This window comes from Scyliorhinus torazame, chromosome 12, assembly GCF_047496885.1.
Source record: "Scyliorhinus torazame isolate Kashiwa2021f chromosome 12, sScyTor2.1, whole genome shotgun sequence".
Classification (NCBI taxonomy): Eukaryota; Metazoa; Chordata; class Chondrichthyes; order Carcharhiniformes; family Scyliorhinidae; genus Scyliorhinus; species Scyliorhinus torazame.
Window position 1 is genome coordinate 211,075,884 of NC_092718.1, and position 17,440 is coordinate 211,093,323.

A 17,440-nucleotide genomic window follows, 5' to 3' on the forward strand; every position below is an offset into this window, starting at 1 on the left:
CTGTTACTCTCCCCATTCATTGAACTGTTATTCTCCCCATTCACTGAAATGTTACTCTCCCCATTCATTGAACTGTTACACTGCCCCATTCACTGAACTGTTACTCTACCCCATTCATTGAACTGTTATTCTCCCCATTCACTGAAATGTTACTCTCCCCATTCACTGAACTGTTACTCTCCCCATTCACTGAACTGTTACACTGCCCCATTCAGTGAACTGTTACTCTACCCATGCATTGTATTGTTACTCTCCCCATTCACTGAACTGTTACTCTCCCCATTCATTGAACTGTTACTCTCCCCATTCAGTGAACTGTTACTCTCCCCATGCATTGGACTGTTACTCTCTCCATTCATTGAACTGTTCCTCTCCCCATTCAGTGAACTGTTACTCTCCCCATTCATTGAACTATTACTCTCCCAATTCACTGAACTGTTACTCTACCCCATTCATTGAACTGTTATTCTCCCCATTCACTGAAATGTTACTCTCCCCATTCACTGAACTGTTACTCTACCCCAGTCGCTGAACTGTTATTCTCCCCATTCACTGAACTGTTACACTGCCCCATTCAGTGAACTGTTACTCTCCCCATTCATTGAACTGTTACACTGCCCCATTCAGTGAACTGTTACTCTCCCCATGCATTGGACTGTTACTCTCTCCATTCATTGAACTGTTCCTCTCCCCATTCAGTGAACTGTTACTCTCCCCATTCATTGAACTGTTACTCTCTCCATTCACTGAACTGTTACTCTCCCCATTCATTGAACTGTTACACTGCCCCATTCATTGAACTGTTACTCTACCCCAGTCGCTGAACTGTTACACTGCCCCATTCATGGAACTGTTACTCTACCCCATTCACTGAATAGTTACTCTCCCCATTCATGGAACTGTTACTCTCCCCATTCACTGAACTGTTGTTCTCTCCATTCATTGTATTGTTACTCTCTCCCTTCATTGAATTGTTACTCCATTCATTTAACTGTTACTCTCCCCCATTCATTGAACTGTTACTCTCTCCATTCATTGTATTGTTACTCTCCCCATTCATTGAACTGTTACTCTCCCCATTCATTGAACTGTTACTCTCCCCATTCATTGAACTGTTACACTGCCCCATTCATTGAACTGTTACTCTCCCCATTCATTGAACTGTTACTCTATCCATTCATTGAACTGTTACTCTCCCCATTCATTGAACTGTTACACTGCCCCATTCATTGAACTGTTACTCTCCCCATTCATTGGACTGTTACTCTCCCCATTCATTGAACTGTTACTCTCCCCCATTCATTGAACTGTTACTCTCTCCATTCATTGTATTGTTACTCTCCCCATTCATTGAACTGTTACACTGCCCCATTCATTGAACTGTTACTCTCCCCATTCATTGAACTGTTACTCTCCCCATTCATTGAACTGTTACACTGCCCCATTCATTGAACTGTTACTCTCCCCATTCATTGAACTGTTACTCTCCCCGTTCATTGAACTGTTAAACTGTCCCATTCATTAACTTTTACTCTCCCCATTCATTGAACTGTTACACTGCCCCATTCATTGAACTGTTACTCTCCCCTTTTATTGAACTGTTACACTGCCCCATTCATTGAACTGTTACTCTCCCCATTCATTGAACTGTTACTCTCTCCATTCATTGAACTGTTACTCTCCCCATTCATTGAACTGCTACTCTCCCCAGTCATTGAACTGCTACTCTCCCCAGTCATTGAACTATTACTCTCCCCATTCATTGAACTGTTATTCTCCCCATTCATTGAATTATTACTCCCCCCATTCATTGAACTTTTACTCTCCCCATTCATTGAACTGTTACACTTCCCCATTCATTGAACTGGAACTCTTCCCATTCATTGAACTGTTACACTGCCCCATTCATTGAACTGTTACTCTCCCCATTCATTGAACTGTTACTCTCCCCATTCGTTGAACTGTTACTCTCTCCATTCATTGACTGTTACTCTCTCCATTCATTGAACTGTTACACTGCCCCATTCATTGAACTGTTACTCTCTCCATTCATTGAACTGTTACACTGCCCCATTCATTGAACTGTTACTCTCTCCATTCATTGAACTGCCCCATCACCTCTTTCCCTATTTCTACCAGGTACTCCAGCCCTGCAATCTTAGCAGAATCTGTGCCCCTCTAACTCTGATCTCTTGTTCATCCTCGACTTCCTTTGCCCCCTCACTGGCTGTCTCGCCTTCAGTCATTTAGTCCAGGGCTCCAAAATGTTTTTTTTTCTGAGGCTCTGTACCCCTCTCTCCTCCTCGAAAACCCTTCCTAAAATCTGCACCTTTGACCAACCCTTTGGTCAGCTCTCCTGACATTTCCTTCTTTGGCTCCTTCTTAATCCTGGGGATGGTAAATTTGCTGCATAACTGCGAATACTTGTAGTAAAGGGAGGCCATTTATAGAACAGGGAAGGAATAGATGGAATACAGATGTTGCTTGAGGCGGCAATCTCCAGTGTAATCGGAGGGCGAACAACCACCCATAGGTATGGAGGAGCTCTTGATGCACCATCTAAAACTGTGCAAAGATCCATGTGCCGAAATTCCCGTCGGGATTCTCCTTCCCTGCTTGCAGCGCACCCAGTGGGTTTTCCGGCAGCGTGGTTTCGATGGGAAATCCCATTGACAAGCGGCAGGGGGATAGAATCCCACCGCCAGCGAATGGCCCACGGACGAGAAACGCATGACTAGGAGAAGCGGGAGACTCCCGCCCTGTGTTTTAGGACATGAGAAATAAACCTGCGTTTACTCCGTGCTTTCATGGCCTCAGGACGAAACCCCCCCCCAAGCGCGTCACAGTCCACTTTGCAGTGTATATACTGTAACATAGGAAGTACAGCAGCCAATTTGCACACAGCAAGGCCTCAGAGTTCAATCGTGACCATAAAATCAGTTTGGGCTGGTAAAAACTGTGCACCGCTAGAAACAAAGAACAACACAGCACAGGAACAGGCCCTTCGGCCCTCCAAGCCTGTACTGGTCATGATACCAACCTTGGCCAAAACCTTCCCCACCTGCCAACTTCAGAGTTGTCATCATACGTGGAACATTGCTGAGAGCTACAACATAAATCCAGAGAGTTCTTCCCGAAGTTGTGCAAAGCACCACCCCACCTCCCCCCTCGCCTCCCCCCCCCCCCACACCCTCCCCCGCCACCCCACACCGCCACCCCCAACACAGATATCTGTCTTAAAATTGTTTCACTTACCATGGGTCCAGCCAGCAGAAACAGCTGTTTCACTTCCTCCCGCACAGCGGCGGGAATGCAACGGAAAAGGATCCCACAGCTAGACTTGGTCCGAGAGACATTCCCAGCTGCCGCCCCCGGCTCCTGATCCCCCATTTTGATCTAGGATTCGCTTTTCCCGGCGCAGCAGAGGGTCAGAGCTGACACCAGCTCCGCTCTGCGTCAAAATCCTGTCCTTGACTGCTGGCAGAGGGAGGGAGGGAGGGAGGGTGAGGGGATGGGCTGGGAGGGAGGGAGAGAGGGAAGGAGGAAAGGGGGAGGGGGAGGGAATGGGCTGGGCGGGTGGGAGAGAGGGAGGGTGAGGGGATGGGCTGGGCTGGGAGGGAGGGAGAGGGGAAGGGGGGGATGGGATGGGAGGGAGGGAGAGAGGGAAGGAGGAAAGGGAGAAAGTGGGAGGGTGAGGGAATGGGCTGGGAGGGTGGGAGAGAGGGAGGGTGAGGGGATGGGCTGGGAGGGAGGGAGAGGGGAAGGGGGGATGGGATGGGAGGGAGGGAGAGGAGGGAAAGAGAGGGAGGGTGAGGGGATGGGCTGGGAGGGAGGGAGAGAGGGAGGGAGGGTGAGGGGATGGGAGGGAGGGAGAGAGGGAGGGAGGGTAAGGGGATGGGAGGAGGGTAACGACAAGAGGAGAGAGTGGTGAGAACAGCTGGAGGAGGAGGTGGAGGAGACAACTGAGGGGAAGGAGGTGGCACTTGTTGAATGAGGCTCGAAAAGGAGGAAAACAAAGTTGGAAATCTGAAGGAAGATTCTAGAAGTGGCTACACCTGAAAAAAAATCACATCTGCCTCTTTCCTCCCATGACGCCTTGACCCTCCAAGGCGCACCTCCGCCCTTCCCCTCACACCTCCGGGATGATCCCAACTCGCTATTGCCCCAGGGTCACGCACGGAGCTGGTTCCTTCACCAAGCAGAGACAGCGTCTGAGCGATGGGCCGAGGAGGGAGGTTAAGGAGATCAGGATGCTGACTGAGAGGCTCGAGGCTCAGAGGAAAAGCTTTCCGGTAATTCAATCAGGTTTAATTTTTTTTCATACACTCATTAGAGGAAGCAGAAATTACCTCCCTTGGATTCTAACAAATGAGAGAGAGAGGGACCCATAGCCTTCGAGCGAGCTGATTTCTGGCATGAGACGGTTGAGTGAACTGGGACTAGACCCTCCGGAGTTTGCTGCAATGAGGGATGGGGCGGGAGTCTCCGTCCCGGAGACTAAGTGTCGGCGCCGGGTCACAATTCGTGGAGTTCGTCGACAGCAAAACTGGCGCCTCACCTGGACCGATTCAGCGGCCGTGAAGGGACCAGGATCGGCGCCACATGGAACACAACCGGCTGCGGCAATGGTGCTCCGTGTCCATCCACCCCGACCCCCCAGCCCACCTCCTGGCCACCCCCGGCCCTTGCAGAAGCCCCCGGCTAGCGGCACGATGTCAGCACACTATGCCAATGCTGGATACTTTCTGAACCCCCTCCCTCTCCCTCAGCGGCCATGGCGCCGGTTTAACAATTTTTGAAAGCACAGTGTACCTCGCCGTCGGGAATTCGCCCCGCTGCAGGTGGAGGATCGAGAAGGACCCGGAGAATGCCGGTCAGGCCGCTAATGATATGGAAACGGTGCAGAGTGGAACGCATTGACGCTACTGTCGAGGCACCGGAGAATTGCGATTTGACATGAATCCGGGGCAAAAATTCTCCGGTATCGGCGCGATGTCGGCCGGCCGGCGCCAAAAACGGCGCTAATCAGTCCGGCATCGCGCCGCCCCAAAGGTGCGGAATCCTCCGCATCTTGGGGGGCCCAGCCCTAACCTTGAGGGGCTAGGCCCGCGCCGGACTGATTTCCGCCCCGCCAGCTGGCAGAAAAGGCCTTTGGTGCCCCGCCAGCTGGCGCGGAAATGACATGCGCTGTGGAGGGAGTCTCTTCCGCCTCCGCCATGGTGGAGACCGTGGCGAAGGCGGAAGGAAAAGAGTGCCCCCACGGCACAGGCCCGCCCGCGGATCGGTAGGCCCCGATCACGGAGCCCACCCGCGCCGTCGTGTCCCGCCGGTAAGAGAGGTGGTTTATTCCACACCGGCGGGACAGGCATTCCAGCAGCGGGACTTCGGCCCATCCGGGCCGGAGAATCGCGGGGGGGGGGGGGGGGCCGCCATCCAGCGCGACGCGATTCCCGCCCCCGCCGAATCTCCGGTGCCGGAGAATTCGGCAACCGGCGGGGGCGGGATTCACGCCAGCCCCCGGCGATTCTCCGACCCGGCGGGGGGTCGGAGAATCTCGCCCCCGGCGTCCGCTACGATTCCGGTGCCAAAATCAATCCTCAACCTAATCACCTTTCCCGATTTCCGCGTCGGCCGATAGAGAATCCCACCCATGGTCTCTGTGAAGCATATAAATGTCTCAGGTGGGCCTGACAGGTAGCTGCTGTTGTGTGTGTGCGGGGGGTGGGGGGGTCATGGGTCACAGGGTCAGATTTCGATTAGATTTATTGTCACGTGTACCGAGGTACAGTGAAAAGTATTCCCCTGCGTACAGTCCAGGCAGATCATTCCGTACATGAAAGGCACAGGACATATGATAAATACACAATGTAAACACATAGTCACTGGCATCGGGTAAGCACACGGAGTGTAGCACTGCTCAGTTGGGAAGATGTGTGGAGAGATCAGTTCAGTCCATAAGAGGGTAATTTTAGGAGTCTGGTAGCAGCGGGGAAGAAGCAGTTTTGAACCTTTTAGTGCACGTTCTCACACTTTTCTATCTCCTGCCTGATGGAAGAGAGAATATCCCGGGTGGGAGGGGTTTTGACCGTGCAAATAGTGCCTCTGATCGGCCGCCCGCCCGACCCAGACCGCCCGCTCGAAAATACCCGTCTCGTATTGAGGCCCCCCCCACCCTCCGATCGGCCCGTCCCCGGCCACGCGTGCATCCCGAACGGGACGACCATGAGTGGTCCACGCCGGCGGGACTTCGGCAATGGCGGCAGAAGGGGGCTACGCGGAGCGGCGTACTCCCTGAGTACGCTGCTTTCCGGGGGCCGGAGAATCGAGGGACCGGCATTGGGCCCGATTCCACGCGCGGAAAGGGATTCTCCGCCCCGGCGCGGACGCGATTTCGGCGTCAGCGTGCAGAGAAACCAGCCCAGAGACTGGTAGATTTTTGGAGAATAAAGAAATCAGGACATTAGATTGGGAAGTGGAGTGGAGTTAAAAGTTCAGCTGTGATCTTACTGAATGGTGGAGCAGGCTGGAGAGGCTGAGTGACCTACATCAAATTTATGAGCCTCGACTTGAACAGTGACTGTATTGCGGTAAGGGGGCTACCATCGCAACTCTCCCTGTCCTGGGATCCCACGTACAGCAGCCCAGGATCAGAACCACAATTCACAAACTCCCAGCTAAAAAAAGAAGCCAATCCCCTCGATGGGAACGAAACACAAAGAACGGCCGCGTACGAGCGGGGAGGGGGGGGCATCAAAGCCATGGAACAAAAACGCCACCTTCAGAACGCAGGCGGTTTCAAACCTTTCTGAGTTGCACTCAGGTTAAAATTAAATAAAGTGCAGCTACACCAAAGAGCTCAACTGCACCACGGTGACGTGTTGCACAAACATGGTTTACTTTGGCTGAATCGCGAGGGGTGTTCCGGCCAGGGAGGCTCGTCATTGGCCACTGGCGGGACCTGCCAGTCCCGCCAAGGCCGATGCTCCACCGCGCCGCTGAGGTGCCCACCACAGGGGAAGATCCTGCCTCCAGAACGGGCAGGAAAATCACACCGCAGGGTTTCTGGCCAAGTGGGGACGAGGTGATCGATATCGAAATGTTGGGAGCCAGCAGGAAAATCACCATGCACGTTCTCCCCGTGCCTGCGAGGGCTTCCTCCGGGTGCTCCAGTTTCCTCCCACAGTCCAAATCGGTGGATTGGCCATGCTGCATTGTCCCGGGGGTTACAGGGATAGGGTGGGGGAGCGGAGCTTCGGTGCGGACTCAATGGGCCGAATGGCCTCCTTCTGCACCATCGAGATTCTATGATTCTATCTTCGCGGGCAGCGAGTTTTTTTGCGTTAAAAAAAGTTCTTCCTCACATCCATCCCCGACCCCACTCCGTAGCTCGCACCCAAAATCTTGAATATGTGCCTCCTCATCCTTGTTCTTCCAGCGAATGGGGACAGCTTTTCGCGTGGAATTGGACTGGGAAGCGTATGGCTTCAGGCAAGGGAGAAGTGGGCACGAGGGGTGTGTTGAGAAGATGGGCTCGATCTCGAGTAAGAGGAGAGGCTATTAAACCTAATGGCTTTTTCCTGTTGTTAACGATTGCGTCCTGACCCAGATCGACAGACACTAAAAGGCACTGTCAGGGGAGTTATGCATGAAATGGGTCAATTTGCCTACAGCCAACGTCCAATAATTCCACCGATTGTCCGCTTATTGTGAATGGCTCTATTGTATAATCATTGCCGCCCAGAGTCATGTGCTGACCTACAGAGGGGCCTGGTTGCAAACAAACACACTGCTTGAATAATGGCGCAGAGCAGCCACATTGAGCCTCACTGCTTCACTTTTAAGCAGAGTCCCAGGAGCTCCCCCGAGTGGCAGAGTTGATAATTGCAGTGCCCCGAGCACAGACGGCTTCACAGAATGAGTGACAAGAGTCTGGGCGCAATTCTCCCATCGGGCTTTTCACTCCGGCGTCGGAGGCCGCTCCCAGCCCCCAATTCTCCCGCCCCCGGGGGGCTAGGAGCGGCGCGCGTCATTTACGTGCGCCAGGCCTTGGCGCCGCGTAAAAGCGGCGGCGCGTAAATGTAAATGACGTCATCCGCGCATGCACATGTTGACCGGCGCCAACCTGCGCGTGTGTGGTTGCCGTCCTCCCCGCGGCCGCCCCGCAAGAAGATGTCGGATGGATCTTGCGGGTCGGCGAAGGAAAGGAGGTACTCCTTCAGACCCCTTTTGAGTCCCCCCCTGTTGCAGGAACCCCCCCCCCCCCAGCGTTCCCGCGCTGTTCCCACCGGCAGCGACCAGGTGTAGATGGCGCCGGTGGGAACCCGTCGTGTTGGGCAGGCCGCTCGGCCCATTCGGCCCGGAGAATCGCCGCTCGCCCGTTACAAATGGCGAGCGGCGATTCTCCCAGCGGCCAGCCGGGATTCTCGCCGCGCCGGTTTGGGGGGGGGGGGGGGAGAATCGCGTGCGGGTGCCGGGGCGGCGTGGCGGGACTCGCGTGGCGCCCCGGCCATTCTCCCACCCGGCGTTTTGGGGGGGGGTGGGGGGAGGAGGGGGGGAGGGGGGGGCGAGAGAATTCTGCCCTCTATTCTCGGGCGCGATTTAACAGAAAAGTTTCTAAGTGACCTTTGCTGGGATTTCCCGCCAGCTCTGTCGGTGAGTTCCCACCGCTCTCTAATGACACTTAGTCACTTTTTTGGGCCCTGGGGAGTTCCTCAGCGGTTTAGCCCCCACTTAGAATTCTTTCATCACTGGGGAACTGAACTCAGAGATCAAGCCGCCATTTTGAAAGGGTGCCCCGATCTCTAAGTGAGCTTGTGGATCCCCCACACCTGCCCACCCATGGGCAAAGTCATCCCCCACTCACACATGGGCACTACCCCACACCACCCAAGTGTGGACACCCTGCTATGGGGTCCCTGAGGGCCCCCCTCTGCAGGCCCCCCCCCCCTTCCAGGACCTCCAACACCCCCCCACCTCCCAGAGGCTCCTTCTTACCTGCTTGCAGCCCCCCCACCCTTCAGACCCACCCCCCCCTCTCTTTCATGGGCATGGCCCCTCTCGAACCCTGACCATTGCACTGGCACCCCGGTACCCGGGCAGTGCTCCTGCCGGCTTGGCAGTGCCACCCAGCCCCCTTTCTTTCTCAAGCTAGTTTCCCCCCCCCCCCTTTCAAAGAAGTATAATTATTTACAATGCAGGCTTGTGTTTGACTGCAATTACATAGGAATGGTGAATCTATGAGCCTCCAAAGCACAGAGGCAATCTGCTGGTAGGCCCGGATCTTGTAATGATAACCTTGCTCACAGTGATCTGTGGGCTTGTCATTCTTGGAGTTGTTCTTGCTTGCATTTGGGATCGTGTTCTGGATATAATAGGACTGCACGGTGATGGGGGAGCTGGAGTGGATCGGGTTTGTCCTCCGTTATGCCTCATCATTCAGCCTTTGTGTGGAGTGACTTCACAGGACCGTGGTCCTGAACAAATGCTTGTCCCATTGGCTGGTTCCACGTACCTGCTGCGGGATTCCTGTGAGCTAGCTGCCCCAACTGTACCTGCCTTTGTATCATGCACACTGGTCATCTTCTCCTGCTCTCTCATTTCTGAGCGACTAAATAATAAGATTGGCTACATTGGTACCCGCTGTGTCACTCTCAGATTTAACATTGCAATGTGTGGATCGTGCTTGGTCTGTCTACATTTGGAAATTACAGATTTCGCCATGCGAATCATTCAGTCAGCTAAGCTGTTAGATCTAGAGTAATGAAGAGAAGAGATAATCTGATCGCTATTCCGTTTCACAAAGAGCGTCGTCCATGGTGGAATATGGAATCTGGAGGCTGAAGAGCTGGTACAAATGCAGCATGAATCGTCAGACAGTTTTCAACATGCAATGACCGGTCTGGTTTGACACTGTCCAAATGCACCAGCTGTTCACACTTATTTTTGGCTATCCTCAACCGACAGCAAAAGAAGCAGGATACTAAACCATTGATAAATATGACAAACTGATGACGAATGCTGCAACATTGATCTGTCTTACGTTCGAGGGAAATCTCTGCTGGCAAAGGAAGGCAACTGCATGTAACTGAGTTATTGATGTTTTGGTGTGTAAAATTATGGAGACTATCACCGAGACCACCTTTATGTTTGATAATATCAGAACTACCAGGACAGAACTTGTGCAAAAAAGTTTATCTGAAAGAAAATGTGATTGCTGATGCAGCATCACGATGGTGACATGGGAAAGGACTACAATGGACTATATCCATGTGATGTTTTAATGTTTAAAAATGAAAAAATTATATATCGTATGGAATGTACATTGTGTATATAATTTTGAGAAATATTTAAAGTTGGAAGCGTTCAATATATAAAGCCATCTGCGTATATTGATGATTCATTTTGTCTCTAGGAAGGGAGGTGATTCGAGGGGGAGATATTTGGAAATTGGCTCCACAAATGGGATCAAAGATGTAGTGGACACTTTAGGGGTTAAACAGAAAGAGGGAAAAACTGCTAGCACAGAGCCAGAGGGATACGCCCACGCCTGGCCTGAGTTACATTGTCTCATTCAGATTTAAACTTGTTAGTGGGAATACACAGGACGCCCCTCTTAGGTCTGGGTGATTCAGTCAATATCCGTGGTCCTTTGGGACACTCTTGTTGACCAGCCATTAGCCCATTACAGAGTCTGATGGCCTCTTTTGTGCGTAAATGGGAGGTTAGTTGCCAGTCAATACCGTGACTCTATTCTTTTGTGTGAATAGGAATGGGAAATCCAGCAGCCAAATGAACGATGATGGGTTCAAGTCTGGATACCCCTGGAGAGAACCTTCGTTTGAGGGGCTGGGTGGAGCTCAGAGAGTGAAAGAGAAAGAATCCTGTTTTTTGAACAGGTGAGGAAAAGGATTTGAAACACCAGTGAAAGAAGTCACGGGAAGCTGCCCCAGAGACAGGCTTTCGAAAAGGGCTCTGAAGGAACTTCACTAACAGCAGAAACATTGCTTTGTGAATGCAAGTATTACCTTTGCCTCCCTGTTTAAATGCAATGAGAACTGTATGTTCATTTGAAGTGCTGTTTAATGGGAACTAGTGTGCCAAGGTTAAGAAACAACATGTAATCTGTAATTGTTAATGTTGAAGTTTAACGGTGTAAATATTGTTTCTCTTTTGTTTTAATAAAGTTTGTTTATAAAATAACCAAGTCTTATTATTTACATGATCACTCCTGGAACTAATCAATCTTTCCGCACTGCCGTAAAACTTTAAAACATTATGGTTCAGGTTCAGTATCCTAGGCACTGTTGTGAGCTGACCAGGCGTCCATAACAACTGCTTCCAATGCATTTACATCTTTCCTTGAATAAGGTGGCCAATACTGTACACAGTACTTCAGATGCAATCTGACTAGTGCTCTGTACAACTGAAGCATAACATCCCTACTTTTCTATACAATTCCCCTCTCAATAAATGCTTAATATTCTATTAATGTTTGTCAAGCCAGTCTGGATATTTTGATGTTGGGTCATGCACGGTGGAGGGGGGGTCACGGTGGTGCAGTCATTAGCGCTGCTGCCTCACAGCACCAGGGACCCGGGTTCGATTCCCGGCTTGGGTCACTGTCTGTACGGAGTCTGCACGTTCTCCCCGTGTCTGCGTGGGTTTCCTCCGGATGCTCTGGTTTCCGCCCACATTCCAAACATGTACAGGTTAGGCGGAGTGAGCCTGGGTTGGGTGCCCTTTAAGAGGGGCAGTGCAGACTCCATGGGTCAAATGACCTCCTTCTGCACTGCAGGAATTCTATGGTTCCGAGGTGTATAGAAGTATCTGAGGTTAATCTGCATTGTGATGTTGGAGTAATTCCATGAATCATCACTAGTGGGAGGACACTCACACCCGTAATCGCTGACCGTTTAGTCTCCATGACGTAGAACATCTGTAACACCTAAGAGGATTGATTGTTCTTGCACTCCAGGACTATGGATCCTGCATGTGAGATTAGTGAACCATTGTGTACCGATAGTTGTGCAGTATATGGCCTTCCACCTCCGTGATACATGCCTTTTGAATTCAAGCACTTCAATCTTGCCTCTGTGGTCATCTTGGCCAAGAACAAATAATTACCTGCTTTCTTGGAGCAGATGATTTGAACCTTGGCAAACGCCCGGTGTGAAGGCGTCTATGCTTTTCAGACTGACGGTGTGAAACATGTGTTTGCCCCTCTTCATCTGGTTGTGCGCATCATTGTCATTTCCTGGTTTGTCAATCACCTCATGTGTGTTTCTGATGGAATACTGGATGGCCGTTCTTATTGGTACCCATAGCATACAGTCTGTTTGTATCAGGGCAGGGTTCTTTGTAGCTGCGTCAGTCTTTGCTCCAGTGCACTGCCTCTGCCAATGACCCTTTCTGCCACATGCCTTGCACAATTGATTTCCTTGGTGCGTGCAGAAGCCCACACCTTCCACGTCCTGCTAGGATTGAGCACTCTCCTGCGTGCGTTAACAATCAAGGTTGTGCTCAAGACTTGTAAGCTGCGTCGAGAAGGTGGCTTCATACATAGAGAAGGGCAGCACGGTAGCACAAGTGATTAGCACAGTTGCTACACAGCTCCAGGGTCCCAGGTTCGATTCCCAGCTGGGTCACTGTCTGTGCGGAGTCTGCACGTTCTCCCCGTGTCTGCGTGGGTTTCCTCCGGGTACTCCGGTTTCCTCCCAGTCCAAAGACGTGCAGGTTAGGTGGATTGGCCGTGCTAAATTGCCCTGAGTGACCAAAAAAGGTTAGGAGGGGTTATTGGGTTACGGGAATAGGGTGGAAGTGAGGACTTAAGTGGGTCGGTGCAGACTCGATGGGCCAAATGGCCTCATTCTGCACTGTATGTTCTATGATCTATTTACTTACGTCCGTCAATCCATCGCTCCCCGATGCTACATATTTTGTAGTAGATCTTTTTGGAATGCTTCAACGAGGGGGTGGACGCGATCACCAATTCAACAATTCTGCCTGCGAGCTCTGCGTTTGAAAGCTCACAGTAGGCACCCTTTTCTCTGCATTTGCTGATGAAGCGTTCGATGGATTCTGTAGACTGGTGTCGAAATGACAAGAACTCTAGTCGATGAATTTGAAAGTTTAACCCAAACCGGAATTGGCCTTCCAATTCAGTCGCTATCGTTTGGGGATCCTTTAGCTCTTTCGCTGTTAATCCTTTTTTTGGTCTAAACTTAAGAGTGCCCAATTATTTTTTTCCAATTATAGGGGCAATTTAGCGTGGCCAATCCACCTACCCTGCACAGCTTTAGGGTTGTGGGGGTGAGACCCACGCAGACATGGGGAGAATGTGCAAACTCCCCACGGACAGCGACCGGGGGCCGGTTTTGCTGTTAATCCTGACATGTGCAGCCTGCGTAGATATTTATTCCCAATTGTTAGGCAAATTTTTATGGCTTCCTTTTCTGGTTCACACACATCTGAATCAAGAATCCGTAGCTGTGCATAATGTTCTATTTGAATTTGGATAGTCGGTCAGTATGATCCAAGTTTAAACTGGGGAATTTTGTGGACATTTTGACAATATCCCTTTGATCCTTGGTTTATTCAATTTATTGTTTATCAACTCCCAGCATTGCCTGTCATAATCTCAACCTTCTCTAGCCCAGTTGTATGATGGTTTTGTCTATTTGCCTTCCCCTCGCTCACCAGCGATCCGATCCACACCCTCACCTTTCCTGACTGGGCTAACCCAGCGCTGGTCCTCTCGACACGCTCTTACCGTTCACTGGGCTGACAGGCTATGCCTGCGCTGCTGTCTCACCATGAGGAAACGGCCTGCTTACCCGTTGTTTGAGCCCTACCTTCGCATCGCGTCTTCGAAGCCACTCTGTACAGTCACCATGGTGCGATTTCAACACCTGGAGGCTGCAAACTGGTTGTGGTCTGACCAATGCACCAAGCATCATCTCATGCCATGGAGTATGGTCTAAGGCTGTTTACCTGCAGTTGAACCTTGCAGCCATCCCACCACTGGACACCACGCAGTGCTTCCTATGTTATAAGAGCACCAATCACTCATAGGGGATTGGGTAAACAAGCTGTGGGTTCATGTATTTAGACTGGTGACATGAGAACAGCTATACTTTAGGTAGAAAACTTGAAGACATCCATCGCAGAGCTGTGTGCGCTGTTTTCTGCTCACGGGCCAAAGTGAAACAGATTCTGGACCACGTGACACACTTCCCTTTTAGTGATGTCATGCTGCTATACCTTAAAGGCATATTACAACATTGCCCCCGTCTCAGCTCATCCACTGCACAATTACTCACCCGTTCCTTCAAAACCTGTAGACTCGTCTATTCTAACACACTCCTGGCCAGCCTCCCACATTCTGCCTCGGCAAACTGGAAGTTATCCAAACATCTGACCGTGTCCAAACTTGCAGCGAGTTTGGTTAAGTGGATTGGCGTGGGATTGCGCTAAATTGCCCCTTAATTGAAAAAACAATGAATTGGGTACTCTAAAAAAAATTTTAAATGTCATGCACCAGCGTAAATCAAGCAACATCACACAGTAAAACTCAAAACACAATAAATTGGTTTAAAATATACACCATGATATATTTTAAAGAGCACTTTGATCGATGTGGTATTATCAGGTATTACGGTACCTGAGAGGCGGAAGTGCCATTGGTTAAACCTAGGGGTTTTACCATTGGCTGTAGAGTATGGTAGCTCCGCCCAGATAGGCGGGGTATAAGAACCTGTGCCGTCCCAGCAGCCCTCATTCTGTACCTGAGCTGCTGGGGAATACTTCTAGCTTATTAATGCCTTCAGTTGTACTACAACCTCGTTTTAGTAGTTATTGATCGTGCATCAATCGATGCGGCTGAAAATGGGCTTCGCACCGATACAAAAATGTGGCGTTTTAAATCAGTCCACAACCTGGGAATAACTCGGGTTTAAATGCCAAAAAAAAACATTCCGACAAATGTACAGAACTAGTCGCTAGATGTGACGGGGCACAGTGATCACCTCCTTAGCAAATTATTTTTTGGGGGATAAATTTAGAGTACAAAATTATTTTTTTCCAATTGAGGGATAATTTAGCGTGGCCAATCCACCTACCCTGCACATCTTTGGGTTGTGGGTTTGGGACCCACGCAGATACGGGGAGAATGTGCAAACCCCACACGGACAGTGACCTGGGGCCGGGACTCGAACCCGGGTCCTCAGCGCCGTAGGGTGATAACAAGGGAACAATTTTCAGGACTGAGAAGAGGGAAAGGGTTGTGAATCTTTTGAATTCTCTACCACCCCCGTCCCCCCACCCGCCCCACCACCCAGGGTTGTGGATGAGCCATCGTTGAATATATCTAAGGCTCGAATGGACAGACTTTCTGGTCTCCACGGGGAATTAAGGGACATGGGGAGCGGGAGGGGAAATGCAGTTGAAGCCCAAGATGAGCTGTGATGGTATCGAATGACGGCGCAGTCTCGATGGGCCGAGTGGCCTGCCCTTTCTCCTGTTTCTGGCGTTTCTTTGAGCACAGCTAGCAGAAGCTCACGATTAATTCAATCAGGAGGCCTGGCCAGATTTACGGGCGAGGCTATCTTCGACCGCCATGTTTATTTGTTTACAACATCGCAAAAGATCACAGAAAATAGATTAGTACCGCACCTAATTTGCACTCAAATTTCCACTATCCTTTTTCCATTGGTTTGGCCATATTATACCAAAAGAGGGACAAGGGAATCTCCAAATACATTTTAGCATCGGAAGTGATTATACGTCATTATAATTAGCGCGTAAACCTTATAATAATCAGTTAGTATTAGAAATGAATCAAGTGACTGAACTTAGTGTGGTGACCACGAAGACCAAGCCCAAAAATAAAAGGCTACAATTATTAGTCGCACAATCGAATATAAAATCAGATGTAAAATGTACAAAGAAATAAAACCCACAGAAATTACAGCACAGGAGTCCATTCAGCTCACTGTCTCGGTGTTAATGCTTTCAATGGAGCTACCTTCATCGAACAAAAAGTGATGGGAGCTCGTAGGAATTAACAGATGGCTTTGAAAGTGGAATTATTCAGGTACTGGTCGCATTTGTTTGAAAATATCAGCGGTCTCATGACTCAGAGGCCTTTGTGTGCTTCGTCGCCTCCTCATAGGTTTCAACTGCAGGGTCATCAAGAGTTCAATGGAATGGAGTCCTGCCACACATCACATGAAGTAAAACTGGAAGAAAAAGATACAGAATTAGAACAAACTGTTGTCTATACACTGGGTCTCCTCCCCCTCCCCCAGAGGTGTCGGCATGTTTTAAAAAATTTTTTTAGAGTAGCCAATTCATTCCCCCCCCCCCAATTAGGGGGCAATTTAGCGTGGCCAATCCACCTACCCTGCACATCTTTGGGTTGCGGGAGCGAAAACCCACGCAGGCGCGGGGAGAATGTGCAAACTCCACACGGACAGTGATCCCGACCCGGGATCGAACCTGGGACCTCGGTGCCGTGCGGCAGCAGTGCTAACCACTACGCCACCGTGCTGCCCTTCTAACTCCTTGACATTGACCCGACAACACAGCTGGCCCTGACCTCTGGGGAGGAGGGGTTCATCGGGACTTGCCGAACGGGTGAAAGAAACTCCGGATCGTATTTCCCAAATCCCTCCTCCCCCAACCCCTTCCCGGAATACTGAGGCTGTATTGTACTGTACACTTCTCACCCCCGTCCAGGCCAAGCTCCTCACAATCGGGCCAGTGGCAGGAGAGGTAGCAAAGTTTCCTGGTGCAATGGGCAGCATCCCTATCTCTGAGCCAGGAGGTCTCCTCGAGGGCCGAAGGGCCTGTACTGCGCTGTAATGTTCTATTGTCTAGGGTTCAAGTCCCACTCCAGGGCTTGATGACCAAGGAAGGGGCATTCATAACCCGGCCAAACAGGGTGAGTGAGTCAACCTGCAAATTCTTCCAGGCACGCCAATGGCTGACGGTAAGAGTTGGAGAGACTCCTGGTCTGCCTCACTTGCCGTGGACCATCCTCCATTGCAGGAGATTCTGGCAGCGGACTAGCGACCCGCTCCGGGAATTACTTGTTATGGAAACAATCACTTGGCGCAGGAAGAGAATTGAAATTGGAATGGAAGGGGGGGTGGCAGGGGTGTAGGAATGGGTAATACTAGACTCAGCTGAGGATCCCTGTCATGTCAGAGTACCTTTAAGAAATGGGTGTTTATTACTGCAGTGATGTCAGAGAGTGGGTGGAGCTGGGCTGTCTGTCAGCTTTTTACTTTCGTTTTAGGCTGTTTGCTGCAGGGTGTGTTTTAGTTTTGTTTTCAGTGTTGGAGCTGAAGCCAGACAGAGCAGCTGTACTGTTGATCTCTCTGCCATCAAAAGACTATCTTTTGATCATTTGGTGAATTCAGAATTAGAAATGTTTTCAGTC

General features: G+C 50.7%; 1 protein-coding gene across 1 annotated transcript in view; it reads right to left on the reverse strand.

Moving 5' to 3' along the window:
- Nucleotides 1-15,581: 15,581 nt before the first annotated feature.
- Nucleotides 15,582-17,440, reverse strand: part of aldh3a2b (aldehyde dehydrogenase 3 family, member A2b) — a 22,508-nt gene continuing 20,649 nt past the window's right edge. The window contains exon 11 of the mRNA XM_072469863.1: nt 15,582-16,235. Coding sequence (XP_072325964.1) covers nt 16,221-16,235 — 15 coding nt within the window. The 3' untranslated portion in view covers nt 15,582-16,220. The remainder of the gene's footprint in view (nt 16,236-17,440) is intronic.